The 16,517-nt window shown below is 41.9% G+C and overlaps 1 protein-coding gene across 1 annotated transcript in view; it reads left to right on the top strand.

The window, feature by feature from the left end:
* Positions 1-2,208: 2,208 nt before the first annotated feature.
* Positions 2,209-16,517, top strand: part of ccdc69 (coiled-coil domain containing 69) — a 15,036-nt gene continuing 727 nt past the window's right edge. The window contains exons 1-9 of the mRNA XM_034598840.1: positions 2,209-2,373; positions 11,208-11,271; positions 12,728-12,906; positions 13,312-13,399; positions 14,364-14,437; positions 14,668-14,769; positions 14,975-15,094; positions 15,184-15,281; positions 15,926-16,517. The exon at positions 15,926-16,517 is cut by the window's right edge and continues 727 nt beyond it. Of these exons, the coding sequence (XP_034454731.1) occupies positions 2,353-2,373; positions 11,208-11,271; positions 12,728-12,906; positions 13,312-13,399; positions 14,364-14,437; positions 14,668-14,769; positions 14,975-15,094; positions 15,184-15,281; positions 15,926-16,094 (915 nt within the window). The 5' untranslated portion in view covers positions 2,209-2,352 and the 3' untranslated portion in view covers positions 16,095-16,517. The remainder of the gene's footprint in view (positions 2,374-11,207; positions 11,272-12,727; positions 12,907-13,311; positions 13,400-14,363; positions 14,438-14,667; positions 14,770-14,974; positions 15,095-15,183; positions 15,282-15,925) is intronic.

The raw sequence follows: 16,517 nt of genomic DNA, 5'->3' as shown, positions 1-16,517 counted from the left end.
CAGCCCCCCCCTCACCTGACGAACACAGCCCCCCCCCACCTGTCTACCTCCACCAGGGCACCACAGCCCCCCCACCTGACGAACACAGCCCCCCCCACACCTGACGAACACAGCCCCCCCCCACCTGTCTACCTCCACCAGGGCACCACAGCCCCCCCACCTGACGCCACAGCCCCCCCACCTGACGACCTCCACCCCTGAATGCTTTGAAGTAATGAGCCAGTGTCAGTGTGGTGTTCCTAATAAAGTGCTCAGGGAGTGAAACAGACCTTTATATAAAGAACGTGCATAAACATGCAGAATTTGAATTTGATCTGGGATTAGATTCAAAATCTATTTTAATGTTTCAGATCTTTATTAACATCTGATTTTGAATCTGTTTATGTAAATCACATCATGAATTTAATCGTTGTTAATTTAACAGAGCGTCACTTGGTCTGAAAACATTAACGACCTAAACGTCCTGATCCACTTAACAGCTTCGTGCTGATTGGCTGATTCACCTGCACACAGCTCACCTGCCAGTGTTAATCTGATCCGATTTACACACACACACACACACACACACACACACACACACACACACACACACACACACACACACACACAGATTAAACACGGACAGGGAACAGGTAGATCACCATGGTTACCTGACAGGTGACCAATCAGAGGCCTGGAGGATCTGAGTCATCGCTCCACAGGACTCGTGGTCGAGTCACTAAACCTCGAGTCGAGACGTGGTGACAGTTTCTGGCCTCTAGGAGGCAGGTGTCCTGGTCTGTCGTCACCATGGTTACCATTATGAGGTTTAGTTATGTTTAGACACAAAAACTTTGACAGCGGCCATTTTGAATTAAATTTGATTCCCTAACCCACACCAAGGCAATTTCCTGTATGTGTAAATATACTTGGTAATTAAAAGAATTCTGATTCTGATTCTGATAAAGATGAGAAAGTTACTCAACAGTAAATACAAATAATAAATAAACATATGCACATTATTCTGTGAGAGAATGTCAGACACAAAGAATACTTTTACTTTGATACAGGTCATGTAACAGAGTAACACATATATTAGTAGTAGTATTTATGATCTGTGGTGTTGTTATATCTCTTCAGAGCTGAACTGTAACTCGGCAACAGATCCATCCGGGATGCGAACAACATTATTTAAGCCAGAAGACGGTAAAGTAAACACATTATATATAAATGATTTAATAAAACAACTTTATCCATGTTGCTTTAGTCATGACGAAGAAATTACTGAAGCAAACATTGAAAATAAATCCCATAGTTCTGTGTCTGGACCAATCAGGAGCAGTCTGTGACTAATCAGCTGTTAAAGGTTCCAAACTTCGTCACATCCGGGACTTGTCCCATTTAAAGTGTTTAAAACGAGCAACCACGTGGTTTTACAGAGGTTTTGTAACTTCACAGCTTCTCTCGACATTACGGTAAAGGTTCAAATCACAGACAATAGATCCTCACTGCGCATGTGTGAGAGGCTGCTGCCTTCATGTACTGCGGGAAAATACAGAGATTCTTCTGATTCACGTGTAAATATGAATGTTTAATGATTGTAAACTTTACACTCTGTGATTTGAATAATAAACGAATGTATGAACTGACAATGTTGTTTTACTTCTGCGTTTTATTTGATTTGTTGTCAGGATTCTTCATGTCACGAGCTTCTGTGATTACCTGAGTGTTTTCCACACTTCTGCACAACTTGGTACAAAGACCTATAACAGCATTATTTTATTATTATTATTATTATTATTATTATTATTATTATTATATGTTAATCAAATCTTATCATTTACTTCTTAAATTGATTTAATTCTGAATTGATGTATATTTAATTTCATATTATTTTCCCTCATGTGATACAACAATAACTGTGAATTGTTTAAATTAAGTAATTTGTTGATTTTTGTGTATTTGTGACTATTAAATTTATTTCCATTTTGTTTTGTGTATGTAATGTAATGTTTTCATTCGTGTACAGAACTAAGCCAATGATTTGGTTCATTTTCATTTATTCAATCGCAATTATTACTTTTATTTCATTATTGTTTAACTATTTAACTCAGCAAATCACTTCCTTTTAAATGAACCTTATAACCGAACTGAGCGTCCCTGAACGCAGCACGGGGAAGCCCCGCCCCCTGCTGCAGGCGGCTGTAGCGGTGCGTTCAAGGACTTTTTTTCTGTTTGAAAGTTGTCAACAGAAGAAGAAGAAGTGAAGAGGAGGAAGAGGAAGAGGAGGAGGTGAAGAAGCAGTGAAGAAGAAAGAGGAGCAGCAGCAGCAGCAGCGGAGCGTGTGAGCAGCTTCTCGCCGGAGGAGGAGTGATGGGCTGCGGCCACAGTAAGGTGAGCAGCGGCCTGAGGGGCGCGGGGAGCCGGTGTGTGTGTGTGTGTGTGTCGGGCCTGGAGCCGCTGGAGGGTCCGGAGGTTCAGCGGCTCTCTGAGCAGCAGGAGGCCGAAACAGGCTGCTGCTGCTCGGCCTCTGAACCTGGACCCGTCCGGCCTCATGGAGCTCGTTCCTCTTCTTTACAGGTTCAAAGTGGCGCCAAAGAAAAACGCGGTTGTTTTTGTGAACATCTGTTTTTAATCATGTTTGAATGTTGATGATGTTTTTAAAGAAAATCTCAGATATTCATTATTATTCATGTTTAAAATCCTCCGGATGTGAATCAAAGTTCATTAGTGACGTTTATGGATCATTTTATATCTTTAATGTGCATTTTATTTTGATAATGTGACTAATAACGTTCTATTGTGACTGTAGTGTGTGTGTGTGTGTGTGTGTGTGTGTGTGTGTGTGTGTGTGTGTGTGTGTGTGTGTACTGTGTACTGTGTAGTATTCATGGCTGTTATTCTCTGTGTATCTACAGTATGACTGTGTGTTGTAGTTGCGTGGTGTAGTTGTGTGTTGTGTATCAACAGTATGACTGTGTGTTGTAGTTGTGTGTTGTTGTGTATCTACAGTATGACAGTGTGTTGTAGTTGTGTGTTGTAGTTGTGTGTTGTTGTGTATCTACAGTATGACTGCGTGGTGTAGTTGTGTGGTGTAGTTGTGTGTTGTTGTGTATCTACAGTATGACTGTGTGTTGTAGTTGTGTGTTGTTGTGTATCTACAGTATGACTGTGTGTTGTAGTTGTGTGTTGTTGTGTATCTACAGTATGACTGCGTGGTGTAGTTGTGTGGTGTAGTTGTGTGTTGTTGTGTATCTACAGTATGACTGTGTGTTGTAGTTGTGTGTTGTTGTGTATCTACAGTATGACTGTGTGTTGTAGTTGTGTGTTGTTGTGTATCTAGAGTATGACTGTGTGTTGTAGTTGTGTGGTGTAGTTGTGTGTTGTTGTGTATCTACAGTATGACTGCGTGGTGTAGTTGTGTGGTGTAGTTGTGTGTTGTTGTGTATCTACAGTATGACTGTGCGTTGTAGTTGTGTGGTGTAGTTGTGTGTTGTTGTGTATCTACAGTATGACTGCGTGGTGTAGTTGTGTGGTGTAGTTGTGTGTTGTTGTGTATCTACAGTATGACTGCGTGGTGTAGTTGTGTGGTGTAGTTGTGTGTCAGCTGTGTGTTGTGTGTCAGCTGTTGTCGTCCTCACTTCTTGATAGACCTGAGCCAGCAGCCGAGGCCCCCTTGTGGCTCAGCAGGTTCCTAACGGAGGATTTCTGAATAATCTGATAATAATCTGAATCGTATTAAATCCATTGTTGCAGCTGAACTCTGCACTGTGTGGTGCAGACATCATTAAGTGTCTGATATGTTAAGAAGCATTTATATAAACTGTTAAACTCTGAACATTCCACCTGAAAAGCACCTATTGCCTTGGTTTCTATAATAACTATAGTACATGATGGAGATATAATAACCCTCAAAGGATGAGAGCTTTAGATAATAGAAGGATGGAGGATCTGACTTTCCTCTGTTTCAGTCACTGTGTTGATAGTTGCTGCCGAACCCGTTCACTGCTTTTATTCTGAAACCCATGTGAACAAGATCTAAATAATAAGAACTGAACCTGCCTCCAGAGATGAAGCCTGAAAGTCTCAGAGACCAGCGCCGCCATCTTGAGCCCATTACAGAACCTGGACTCATGGAGACCACGGGGTGGAGCCGCATTAGTGAGGTCCCACCCACACATAAGCTCCACCAATCAGGAGTCAGTCTCAGCTGTCAATCATCACGTTTGTTTTTACATCATCAAATAACTGATTCAAACCAAACTGATCAGAAACACTTGAACAAACCTCAGTGAGATAAGAACGACCTGAAATGACAGAAACATCTTTGACAAACTTTTATTTAATGTTTACTTTGAGTTTTTAGTTTGGTCCATGTCCCATCTGCTAACATGGAGGTTCTTTGGTGCTTTCATTAAAATGTCCTGGACCTCGGGTCTTTCATCAGAAGGAGAACAGAAGCTGAGCAGTTTTAAAAGCTGTTACATAACCTGAAATCCAGTAAATCTTCCATTAGCTCAGAATAAACTGATTGGTTGGAGAGGTCAGAGGTCAGTGAGGTCAGTGAGGTCGGCAGCCACCGAAACAATAGATTTAATCCTGCTGTGATAACACACCTGAGCACCACACACACCTGAGCACCACACACCTGAGCACCACACACACACACGAGCACCACACACACACACGAGCACCACACACACACACGAGCACCACACACACCTGAGCACCACACACACACACATGAGCACCACACACATGAGCACCACACACCTGAGCACCACACACACACACGAGCACCACACACACCTGAGCACCACACACACACACACATGAGCACCACACACACACACATGAGCACCACACACCTGAGCACCACACACACACACGAGCCCCACACACACCTCTGAGTTCTTCTGGTCTTAAAACGTAAAGTGAGGATTTCACAGGAAATTATCTTTAAACTCAACTTGAACCTGACTTCTTCCTGTGAAGCTTTTCAAAATGATTTAAATTAAAACTAGTCGCTGAAGGTCTTTATATACGTCATGTTCTTTCTATACACTCGCTGATGGTCTTTATATACTTTATGTTCTTTCTATACACTCACTGATGGTCTTTATATACGTCATGTTCTTTCTATACACTCACTGATGGTCTTTATATACGTCATGTTCTTTCTATACACTCACTGATGGTCTTTATATACTTTATGTTCTTTCTATACACTCGCTGATGGTCTTTATATACGTCATGTTCTTTCTATACACTCACTGATGGTCTTTATATACTTTATGTTCTTTCTATACACTCACTGATGGTCTTTATATACGTCATGTTCTTTCTATACACTCACTGATGGTCTTTATATACTTTATGTTCTTTCTATACACTCGCTGATGGTCTTTATATACGTCATGTTCTTTCTATACACTCACTGATGGTCTTTATATACGTCATGTTCTTTCTATACACTCACTGATGGTCTTTATATACGTCATGTTCTTTCTATACACTCACTGATGGTCTTTATATACTTTATGTTCTTTCTATACACTCACTGATGGTCTTTATATACTTTATGTTCTTTCTATACACTCACTGATGGTCTTTATATACGTCATGTTCTTTCTATACACTCACTGATGGTCTTTATATACTTTATGTTCTTTCTATACACTCACTGATGGTCTTTATATACGTCATGTTCTTTCTATACACTCACTGATGGTCTTTATATACGTCATGTTCTTTCTATACACTCACTGATGGTCTTTATATACTTTATGTTCTTTCTATACACTCACTGATGGTCTTTATATACGTCATGTTCTTTCTATACACTCACTGATGGTCTTTATATACTTTATGTTCTTTCTATACACTCACTGATGGTCTTTATATACGTCATGTTCTTTCTATACACTCACTGATGGTCTTTATATACGTCATGTTCTTTCTATACACTCACTGATGGTCTTTATATACTTTATGTTCTTTCTATACACTCACTGATGGTCTTTATATACGTCATGTTCTTTCTATACACTCACTGATGGTCTTTATATACGTCATGTTCTTTCTATACACTCACTGATGGTCTTTATATACGTCATGTTCTTTCTATACACTCACTGATGGTCTTTATATACTTTATGTTCTTTCTATACACTCACTGATGGTCTTTATATACGTCATGTTCTTTCTATACACTCACTGATGGTCTTTATATACGTCATGTTCTTTCTATACACTCACTGATGGTCTTTATATACGTCATGTTCTTTCTATACACTCACTGATGGTCTTTATATACGTCATGTTCTTTCTATACACTCACTGATGGTCTTTATATACTTTATGTTCTTTCTATACACTCACTGAGCGTCTCCCTGTAAACAAGTTGTGTCACTAATCAATGTCGTCCTTTGATCTGTAACAATCAGGACTTTGATAAGTTATCAGACGTCTGGGTGGGATCTGGGCTCGGTGACATCATCGCGACCTGTTTTTTAAAGTCTGATTAAAAACAGACGTATTTGCGTCGTCATGGTTTCACGCCTGCAGAGGTCATGAGGTCATGAGGTGCTCCTCGCTCGTCCCTCTCTCTCTCGCTCCGACGGGCTGACATCACCGTGAGGGATTCAGGGCAGCATGTAATATTTTGCCGTTGCCGTGGTAACGTAAATACATTGTGAATTCAGCTTTCAGATAAAGAGTCACATGGAGGTCTGAGGCCCTCGGGATCTGGGCTCCGGGCCGATGAGAGAACGTCACATGATGTTTTCTGCTGCTCAGACTCTTCTGGAAACTGAGGGAGAGATCTCAGCTGCTCAGGTGTTTTTATTTCTCTCACCTGAGGAACCAGAGGAACCAGAGAGTGTGTCAACATCTACATCTTGAATTCATAGACTGTAAATAAAGATGGACGACACGACGACTCCCAAAAGGGAAGCCAAACAATCTGTGTCTTTGTCTGGGGTCTGGCTGCAGATCACAAACCATCCTCCTCCATGTCAGCAGATGGGACATGGAGCACACTACTTTGTGCTTTACTTAAACACTAAAGGTCAAATGTTTCAAACAGACAAGTAGAAACAGTTCAAGCAGAATTCAGTTATTTGACTTTTTTACTTTGTGGAAAACTTTAACCTCATCAGACCTTGTGACCTCGGAGGTGAGGTGAGAAAAGACCTGAAGACGTTCAGATTCCTTCAGGCTTCATCCACACGCTCAGGGTCTACGTCATCGTTTCCAAACTTCTCACTTTCTGCTCGTTCAGACTAAAACGCAGACACAGAGTTTCCAAACTTCTCCTTTTTGGCAGCTCGAAAACTTCAGAGTAGTTTGAAGACGTATCTGGAGCAGAGATGAGTTTTCACACAAATAAGTAGTCGTGTGGATTCAGGTGGATTTTAGAGTTAGTTGTTGTGGAGCAGTGAGGGATGATGGGAGTTGTAGTCTTCATCATGAGTTAGTTGTTGTGGAGCAGTGAGGGATGATGGGAGTTGTAGTCTTCATCATGAGTGAGTTGTTGTGGAGCAGCAGTGAGGGATGATGGGAGTTGTAGTCTTCATCATGAGTTAGTTGTTGTGGAGCAGCAGTGAGGGATGATGGGAGTTGTAGTCTTCATCATGAGTTAGTTGTTGTGGAGCAGCAGTGAAGGATGATGGGAGTTGTAGTCTTCATCATGAGTTAGTGGTGGAGCAGCAGTGAGGGATGATGGGAGTTGTAGTCTTCATCATGAGTTAGTTGTGGAGCAGCAGTGAGGGATGATGGGAGTTGTAGTCTTCATCATGAGTTAGTTGTTGTGGAGCAGCAGTGAGGGATGATGGGAGTTGTAGTCTTCATCATGAGTTAGTTGTTGTGGAGCAGCAGTGAGGGATGATGGGAGTTGTAGTCTTCATCATGACTTAGTTGTTGTGTTGAAGCAGTGAAGGATGATGGGAGTTGTAGTCTTCATGAGTTTAGAAGTTTTTTTTGAGGGAATATTTCAATTTTAAATTCGTTGAGGAAAATCACATTTGGATATTTTCTTATGGCCGCCCCCCCTGACTCCAATGAGAGTTTCTGTCTTTAACGGACTCATAATTCTTCAAAGGGAGACAGAATAAAGAGAATCTAAAACCTTGCATCGAATCACACCCCAGCAGCTGTTTCTCCATAGTTTCTATTTGATGACGTGACTCTGAAATGTTTCCTTATCTTATCTACTTTTTCTCCCCGTTAGAGACGAAGCAGTTCAAGCTTCAGTTGAATGTTTGGAATTTTTTGTCTGCTGGAAGGACGTGAGACATTTGACACGTCAGATAAAGAGTTGGAGCTGCCGTTCGTCTCCGTGTGTGAGTTGAACCTCAGATTCTTCACAGGGCGCTGAATCTCGACCCTTCACTGCTAGTCCCAGAATATTTAAAACACTCGCAGCTCAAGAAGAAAAAGAAAAGACGGAGATGGAACTAAAATCAAAGCAGAATAAAACTGAGGATGAGGTTTGAGGTCAAAGTCATAAAGTTTAAAGCCTGAAGCGTCTCACATACAGTTCCACTTTATTCTGTTGTGCTGCGGCTTCTCAGAGGATGAAAACACTCATTAGTGCAGAATCATGTTTGTTACTCACACGGTCGTAAAGCGACACACACACACACACACACACACACACACACACACACACACACACACACACACACACACACACACACTGCAAACAGGAGCTGATCAGTCAGTTCAGCTGCTTTTATTTTGACAGTTTGAACCTGCACATGATCCTGAACAGACTGATTTGAGACCAGATTTCTTCTCTGTCATTGTGTCTGTGGAGGTGCGGTCGTCTCTCGATGTTCACGCTCTCGTCTCCTCTCGCCAGGGGAAAGGTCAGAGGTCACCTTGGTTCAGCTCGGACCATGTGAATGTGCTGTTTGACCAACAGAGACACTGGAGTCGTGTGTGTGTGTGTGTGTGTGTGTGTGTGTGTGTGTGTGTGTGTGTGTGTGTGTGTGTGTGTGTGTGTGTGTGTGTGTGTGTGTGTGTGTGTGTGTGTGTGTGTGTGTGTGTGTGTGTGTGTGTGTGTGTGTTAATGGAGAACTTGTGGTGATGTGTCATCATCCTGTGTGGAACGTAATGAGTATGACATCACATCCTGTGGTTGAAGCCTGGTTCTTTGTCCTTATGATTGTTTTAGCTCTGATTGTGTGGCTGTGTTTGTGTCACCATCTTTTTCAGTTAAACATAATTTATTTGTTAAGAATTTGTGATTTAAGTTTTTCAGTTAATTTCACCATCACTCACACAGGAAACCTGTTGCTCCTCAGCTCCTCCCACTCTGGTTTGAGTCAGCCAATGAGGTGATTTATGTGACGCCTGTGAAACATCTGCAGAAAGTAAATCTGCTCGGGCTGCAGTCAGGTGAAGTGTTGAACAAACACACGAGAGGAGCCTCTGCTGTGATTTACTGCCTTTTTAAAAACAAGGGCCCCTGTGATGCCTGAAGGGACACATGCTTCTACTCCCCCCCCCCCCCCCCCCCCCCCCCGACAACTCGCTGCTGACAACATCCCACCAGGAGTCTGACGTCTCGTGTTTAACCAGAGAGATTTATTGTTTCAGCTCCAAGTAGAAATAAAGTCGGTGTCCAGTTTATAAGTGTTTATACACTGTGTGTGTGTGTGTGTGTGTGTGTGTGAGAGGGTGTTTTGTGTGAGGGTGTGTGTGTGTGTCAGGGTGTGATTGTTTGGCTTCACTGCCGTAGCACTGAGTGGATGTGAGGCAACACTCTAAGCATTTCAATGTGTTTGGTCGATGCTTGTGCACAAACAACGTGGCCGAGCATTTGTGGAACACGTGTGAGTGAAAAACCAGAATCTGATTAATGACAATTTAGATTGATCCATTTTTTAAATCCTGAAACTTCATTTCTCACTTTACATCTTGTTTTTTTTAGTTTCAATATTTATGTGTCAATTCATGTGAATTCAGGGACGACTTGACAGTTTTAAAAGCTGAAGCCAAAGCCTCTTGAGGTCCCGCCCACACACATGCTCAACCAATCAGGAGTCAGTCTCAGCTGTCAATCATCACTTCTCAGCCTGTTTTTATATCATCAAATAACTGATTCAAACCAAACTGATCAGAAACACTTGAACAAACATCAGAGAGAGAAGAACGAGCTGAAACGACAGAAACATCTTTACAAACATTTATTTAACGTCTACTTAGATCTGTTTAGTTTGGTTCATGTCCCATCTGCTAACATGGAGGAGGTTAATGACCTATACTGCAGTCAGCCAGCAGGGGGAGATCTATATGATTTGGTTTCTCCTCTGGGAGCTGTGATGTCGTCCATCTTGATTCACAGTCGATGGTTGAACAGAATTAAATTTCATGTCACTCAGAGGATGAAGCTACTGAAACTTTTTTTGTTTTGGACATTTGAAGTTTTTGATTTAATAATTGAGATAAAACGTGGCCTGTTGTTGTGGAGGAGGAACGCTGGTCTGTGATCAGCAGCGTGAACAGACAGTCGCCTGTTGTCAGTCGTTATGTAACGTTCACAGTGAAAGTTACAGCGTCAGTCATGTGGAGACTAATGAGAGAGAAGCTGGCAGCTCCGAGTCCGACCTCCATCAGCAGCTTTCATAACAAACCTCTACGCTGTAAAACCAGACCTGAACCAGGACTCTGCTGGTGAGGGGGGGGGCCTCTCAGGGGCCACACGGGTAGAACAACAACGCCAGGCTCGCTTCCTCCCGGCAGCGCCTGCTTCGTGTTCCTGTCAGACGTGACTTTATCAGGATCATTGTTATTGGAGAGACTCTGACCTGGGAAACTAATGTTTGTCCTGATGTGACGTCAAATACAAAAACAAGTCTCTGAATCAGAGACTGTGTTTTAGTCTGAACAGTTTCTGTTACTAAGCAACCAACTGCAGAGGAGACAATGTACTTCCTGTTTACACCACATGACCAGTGTAGGTGACCGGTCATGTGACGTGTGTGTGTTCAGGTGTGTAAGTGTTGATGGAATAATTCATCTGGATGGAGGTGGTTTCCGTTTTAAAGTAAAAGCTCAGTGTGGGCGGAGCCTCTGAGTCCACGCTGAGAAGTGTGTATGAATATGAATTATAATTTTAGAAGAAGATGACAAACTGATTGTCATTTCTCCGCCTGCTCTTCATGTTTGTTGATGACTGAAACGTTCTTTCCTTCTTCTTCTTCTCTTCCTGTCGTTATCAGAAGAAAAGCAAAGGCAAGAGTGGAGAGAAGAGCCAGAAACTCAAGAGCGGCCGAGATGACGGAGGTGAGTTTCATATGTTTATCAGTGAGAGACGGTGGCTGTTCTCTTTCTCATCACGCCCCCACTTCCTGTTTTCTGAAACCTGGGTGGAGGTTTGACTTCACTGCGTTCACCACATCAGCACATTATTTATAGAATGTGAAGCTTCTCTTGGTTATTGAGGATGTTCTCAGGATAGTTTTGGTTTTCATTAAGAAGGTTCTAGAGGTTCTTTAGGTTCATCTGCAGGTTTTTAAAAGGTTCCCCTGAGGTTCTCTGGACAGATTAAGTCATTAAGAAGGTTCTAGAGTTACATTCAGGTTGTTCTGATCCTGTTCAGAGGTTGTAGTCGTCAGTGAGGAGCTGAGGTTTTTTTAGGGTCAGACAATAAATACATTAGAGTTTCATATCACGTGTGAAGCTTCACATGTAAACTGTAGAACATCACGTCAGCGTCAGCCCCTCATGTGTAAACAACACAAACAATAACACCTCGTGTTAATCAGACAGAATATTAACGAATCACTTCTTACATTCCATCATGTTTTATCTTCTTTATGTTCACACACTGAGTCTCTTCCTCCTGAACAACTCTTTGTTTCTGGGTTTAAACTCAATTCATCGTCAGACTGTTTCCACCTGAACGTCAATCATGACAAAAGAAACTGTTCAGTTCTTCTCTAATCATAAAGTATTTTATTAAAACAAACATTTCAAACTTCCACTGAGTCACAGCACGTTTTTGATGCTAAATTGTTTTATAATTCACTAATTGACAGATTCATCATAATTACCATCGTTAAGTTTGTGCGTGTGTACATTTCTTATCTTGGCAGTGAACACAAACTTTGGTTCAAACCACTGAGGACATCTTCTCTGGTCCTCACAACTATAGAAAGACAAACGTGTGTGTGATCATGTTTCAACACGTCGATGATGTAACTGCCAAGTTGAAATTTAATTACAGTCACAAACACTTCCTGAACAACAGGTGTGTGTGTGTGTGTGTGTGTGTGTGTGTGTGTGTGTGTGTGTGTGTGTGTGTGTGTGTGTGTGTGTGTGTGTGTGTGTGTGTGTGTGTGTGTGTGTGTGTGTGTGTGTGTGTGTGTGTGTGTGTGTGTGTGTGTGTGTGTGTGTGTGTGTGTGTGTGTGTGTGTGTGTGTGAGAGACAGATTGTTGATCTGTTTTCTAAGTTTCCATGACGATGACATCATATCTTTGTGCAGTTTTGTGTTAACCCCTGAAGAGACAGAAATGAAACAAACTTTTTAATATGAAATCACCTTTAACTTAAAATTCACGATATGATAAGATGTTGATGATTAATCAATATCAATTAATTGCTGTAAATAGTTAAATCGATTCACTAAATATGCTGCAGTTTTCAGTAGTACCCGACTGTGCCACTAGGCGGTGCCTCTCCCTGTTGATCACTTACTCGTGTTTGAATCCACGTCTGCGTGTGATTGGTTGTTTGCAGGTAAAAGTGCGTCCAGTGAGCAGGACGTCTTCCTGGAGAAGCAGCTGGAACGCTTCGAGTGGCAGCTGAGGATTCTAAAGGAAGTGCTCTTGGCCAATGGGAACCCGGAGAGGGCGGAGCTTCTGAAAGACCACGCCGACGTAGACGTGTGCGCCCTCGTCCTGAGCATCCTCGACAAGGTGACTGACTGCAACTGCTCATGTTCATTATTGGTCAGTTATTTGTTCTATATAACGTCCACAATGAGAGAAGAACCAAGGAAACGGCTTTTGTTCGACCAAACGAAATAAATGATCTTGTTTCATTTGGAGAAATTAAACATTGAATCATTTAATTTCTTTTATGTGTGAAAATGTAGAAACAAAACAAGTTTAACTTCATGTGACAAAGAAAAGCATCAAATTGTCTGATCCCACAGATTATTTTGCTTTGTCATCAATTAAAATGATCAATTATCAATAATTTATTGATTCATTGCAGCGTTTCGAGTTGTGTTCAGATGATTTATTTACAGTTTTTTAAATCGCTCTGTGCTGCTGGTTTTTAACAAACTGAATCTGGTCTCGTCTGATGTGATTTTTCAGGTGAAAACGGAGACGACGGCCGATTTAAACGTTTTTCACGAACAGAAAAGTCAAAGTTCGACTGAGGAACATGAGCGACACGTGGAAGGTAACGTTCTAAAGTTTACTTCTAAAGGGAACATGAACAAAACTTGTTTTTCATTCGTTTCATTTCCTGTAAAAACGCATGTTATATAAGTTCACATTTATTTTTCTTTGGTCCGTTTGTGATAAGACAGAAAAGTGCTGTTGACCTTGAACGCAGCATTGAGCCGCGGCCTGTCTGACTGACACAGTACAAATGCTCTATAATTAGCATGTTGGCGCTAAGCTAACACGCTAATTATAGAGGAGCTGAGGTGATGAGTCGTGACAGTTTAGAGCTGAGCTGCAAAAACAGAGTGAATATGAACCAGTGTCGTTGATCCAAACGTCAGCTGCTCTAATAAATATGAACTGAATATTTTGACTCTAAGATAAGAGATTTATTTACTTTAAATAGACACAGTCTGAACCTGAGCTGACTTTAAGTGACCTTTCCTCTGGCGCCACCCACAGGACAAACCTAACACCTAAATGCTGATGAAAAGAAAAACCAAAGTTTTCTGTGTTTTTTAATTGTCTAATGTTTAATGAAGTTTTTCAGACCAAATGGAATCAACATGAAAACAAAAAGTTTTCTCCTTTAACTCGTCTGTATATTTAACTTCACCTTGTGTGTGTATTTAAGTAGGTGTGTGATAATTGTGGTATTTACACACACACACACACACACACAGTAACACAGTAACACACACACACACACACACACACACACACACACAGTAACACACACACACACACACACACACACACACACACACACACACACACACACAGTAACACACACACACACACACACACACACACACACACACACACAGTAACACACACACACACACACACACACACAGTAACACAGTAACACACACACACACACACACACACACACACACACACACACACACACACACACACAGTAACACACAGTAACCACTGCACCACCTGTTCTCTACATGTGATGTTCTCTGCAGATCTGCACAAGAGACACGAACAAGAGAAAAATCAACTGACGGAAAAGTTTCAAGTGGCTGAAAACGTCCTGAAGGTGAAAGAGATTCTGTTTGTGTCAAATACAGTAAATTTATTATTATTATTATTATTATAAACAAAACTTCCAACAAACTAGATTCATGAACCCGTCACCTGACACCACCTGGAGGACACAAAGGAAACTGCAGCATCAGTTCAGACCTGATGTGATTTTCCTGTGTCACAGTTGCATATTAGTATATTAATGTATATTATATATTGATACTCATGAGTTTTGTGCTTCAGGGGGAAGTGGAGGAGCTGAGAGCGGAGCTGCAGGTTTACAACGAGCTGAAGAAGCGAGCTGAAGATTCCACGTTTAATAAAGACCTGCAGAGAAATATTCAGGTGAGTGTCGGGTTTATTTCTCCTGCTCATCAAATCTAATCAGGTTCAGATTTAAATCAAATACAATGAGAAGTAATAAAACTCAAAGATCTGTAGAATCCAGAAGAAGAGCTGAAAAAACCAACAGCGAATAAATATCAAATACCCTGAAAATATTTCTACGTTGTCTGTGGTTCAGTGTCGATCTGTTCTCTGCTCCCTCCAGGCCCACGGCAGCCCAGGTGCATTCTGGGAGTCTGAGCAGGAGTCTCTGGTGTTCGTCATTGAGATGAAGAGCGAGCGTGTGCAGGAGCAGAGCAGGAAGCTGCAGCAGATGGAAGATCTGGTCGGTTCACTGTCGTTCACCCACTTCACTTTACCTCCTTTACCTTTTGTTTTTATGAAACTTGTTGATTTCCTCTCTTCTGTCGTCAGGTGGAGAAGAATCTGTCGTTAGAAGATCAGATCATCAACATCCTGCAGCAGAACGAGGATCTCAGAGTCCGGATCGACAACTGTCAGACTCTCACTCAGTACGTGATTCTCAAAGTAGAGTTAGATCGAACTGTGTTAACTGAAGGTCGGAGTCCTCGAGTGTGGCGCCACCTGCTGGATATTATCCAACTGCTGAAACTCTCACGTCCGGGTACAAAACAGAGAAATAAGCACTAAAGTAAAATGATGCTTTCAAAATAAATCAAGTCAAGTAGTTTGAAATGAGTGAATGACTCATAATGTTGAACTTCAGAACACAGATCTCCTTCTGATCAACATCACATTTTCTAATATTCATCAACTTTTTAACAAGTTTCCCTGAATCTGAAAATACATTTATACTCAGGATCAAATAGTTTGATCCTTTAGATTCAAGTGAAAAACTCAAAGTTAGTCCAAACGTTAGTGACTTTAAACGACACTAACTGTTCTGCTGTTACTTTTTATTTCAGTTTGAATTTTTACTCTTGTTTTGTTTATAAGTTTCTATGAAGACAAGCAGCAAAGATTGAGGAAATAAAACGTCGCCTGTTTCTTATCTGAGATCAAATAAATCATCTGATCTCACAGAACCTAAATGATTTCATTCTGTAACCGGATCCTCAGGAGATCTGGATCCTGAAGGTTATTCCGTCTCTCTGACCCTGAACCACCATTTAAACCTGTGTTTATTGTTTTCCAGGCAGTTACTAAAGGAGCAGCATGACCTGAAGGTGGCGCTGGAGAGGCAGGCGGCAGTGAACCAGAAGCTCTCTCAGGAAAAGGAGCAGCTGATGTTCAAGCTGAGACACAGAGACTCGTGTCCGACGCTGCACCTGCCCGTCATGGTGCACGAGATCGCTCCCAGATGACTCCATGGAGACAAAACCAGACTCGTAAAGATTCTCGAGCTAACGAGCCGTTTGTCTGGTTTCCTCAAACTGGGTGAGAGCTGCACATCCTACCATCCACCACCAGGTGGCGTGGTCCAGGTTTGAATCCACATCAGCTCGTTTAAAGTCTGAATACGTCTGTTTGTCTGTGAGCGGCTTCACCAGCGAGGACGGAGAACTCTCTGCCCCCTGCTGCCCCTGAGGCGCCATTACAGCTGCTGTTCTTCAGCCGACACACGGACTCGAAGATCCTGAGAAAAGACGTCAGGTCGTCTCCACTGATCTGTCGTCTGTTCCTCCAGCTTCTCACTCGTGAATGTGTCACATGTTGTAACGGTTGAAATGTTTTGTTAAAACCTGGAAGTGAAACAACTTTCAGATCCAACGCGGTCAGATCATGTT

The sequence above is a fragment of the Hippoglossus hippoglossus genome, chromosome 10, assembly GCF_009819705.1.
Source record: "Hippoglossus hippoglossus isolate fHipHip1 chromosome 10, fHipHip1.pri, whole genome shotgun sequence".
Classification (NCBI taxonomy): domain Eukaryota; kingdom Metazoa; phylum Chordata; class Actinopteri; order Pleuronectiformes; family Pleuronectidae; genus Hippoglossus; species Hippoglossus hippoglossus.
The sequence above is the reverse complement of the archived record's forward strand: the minus strand, read 5'-3'. Positions and strand labels throughout refer to the sequence as shown.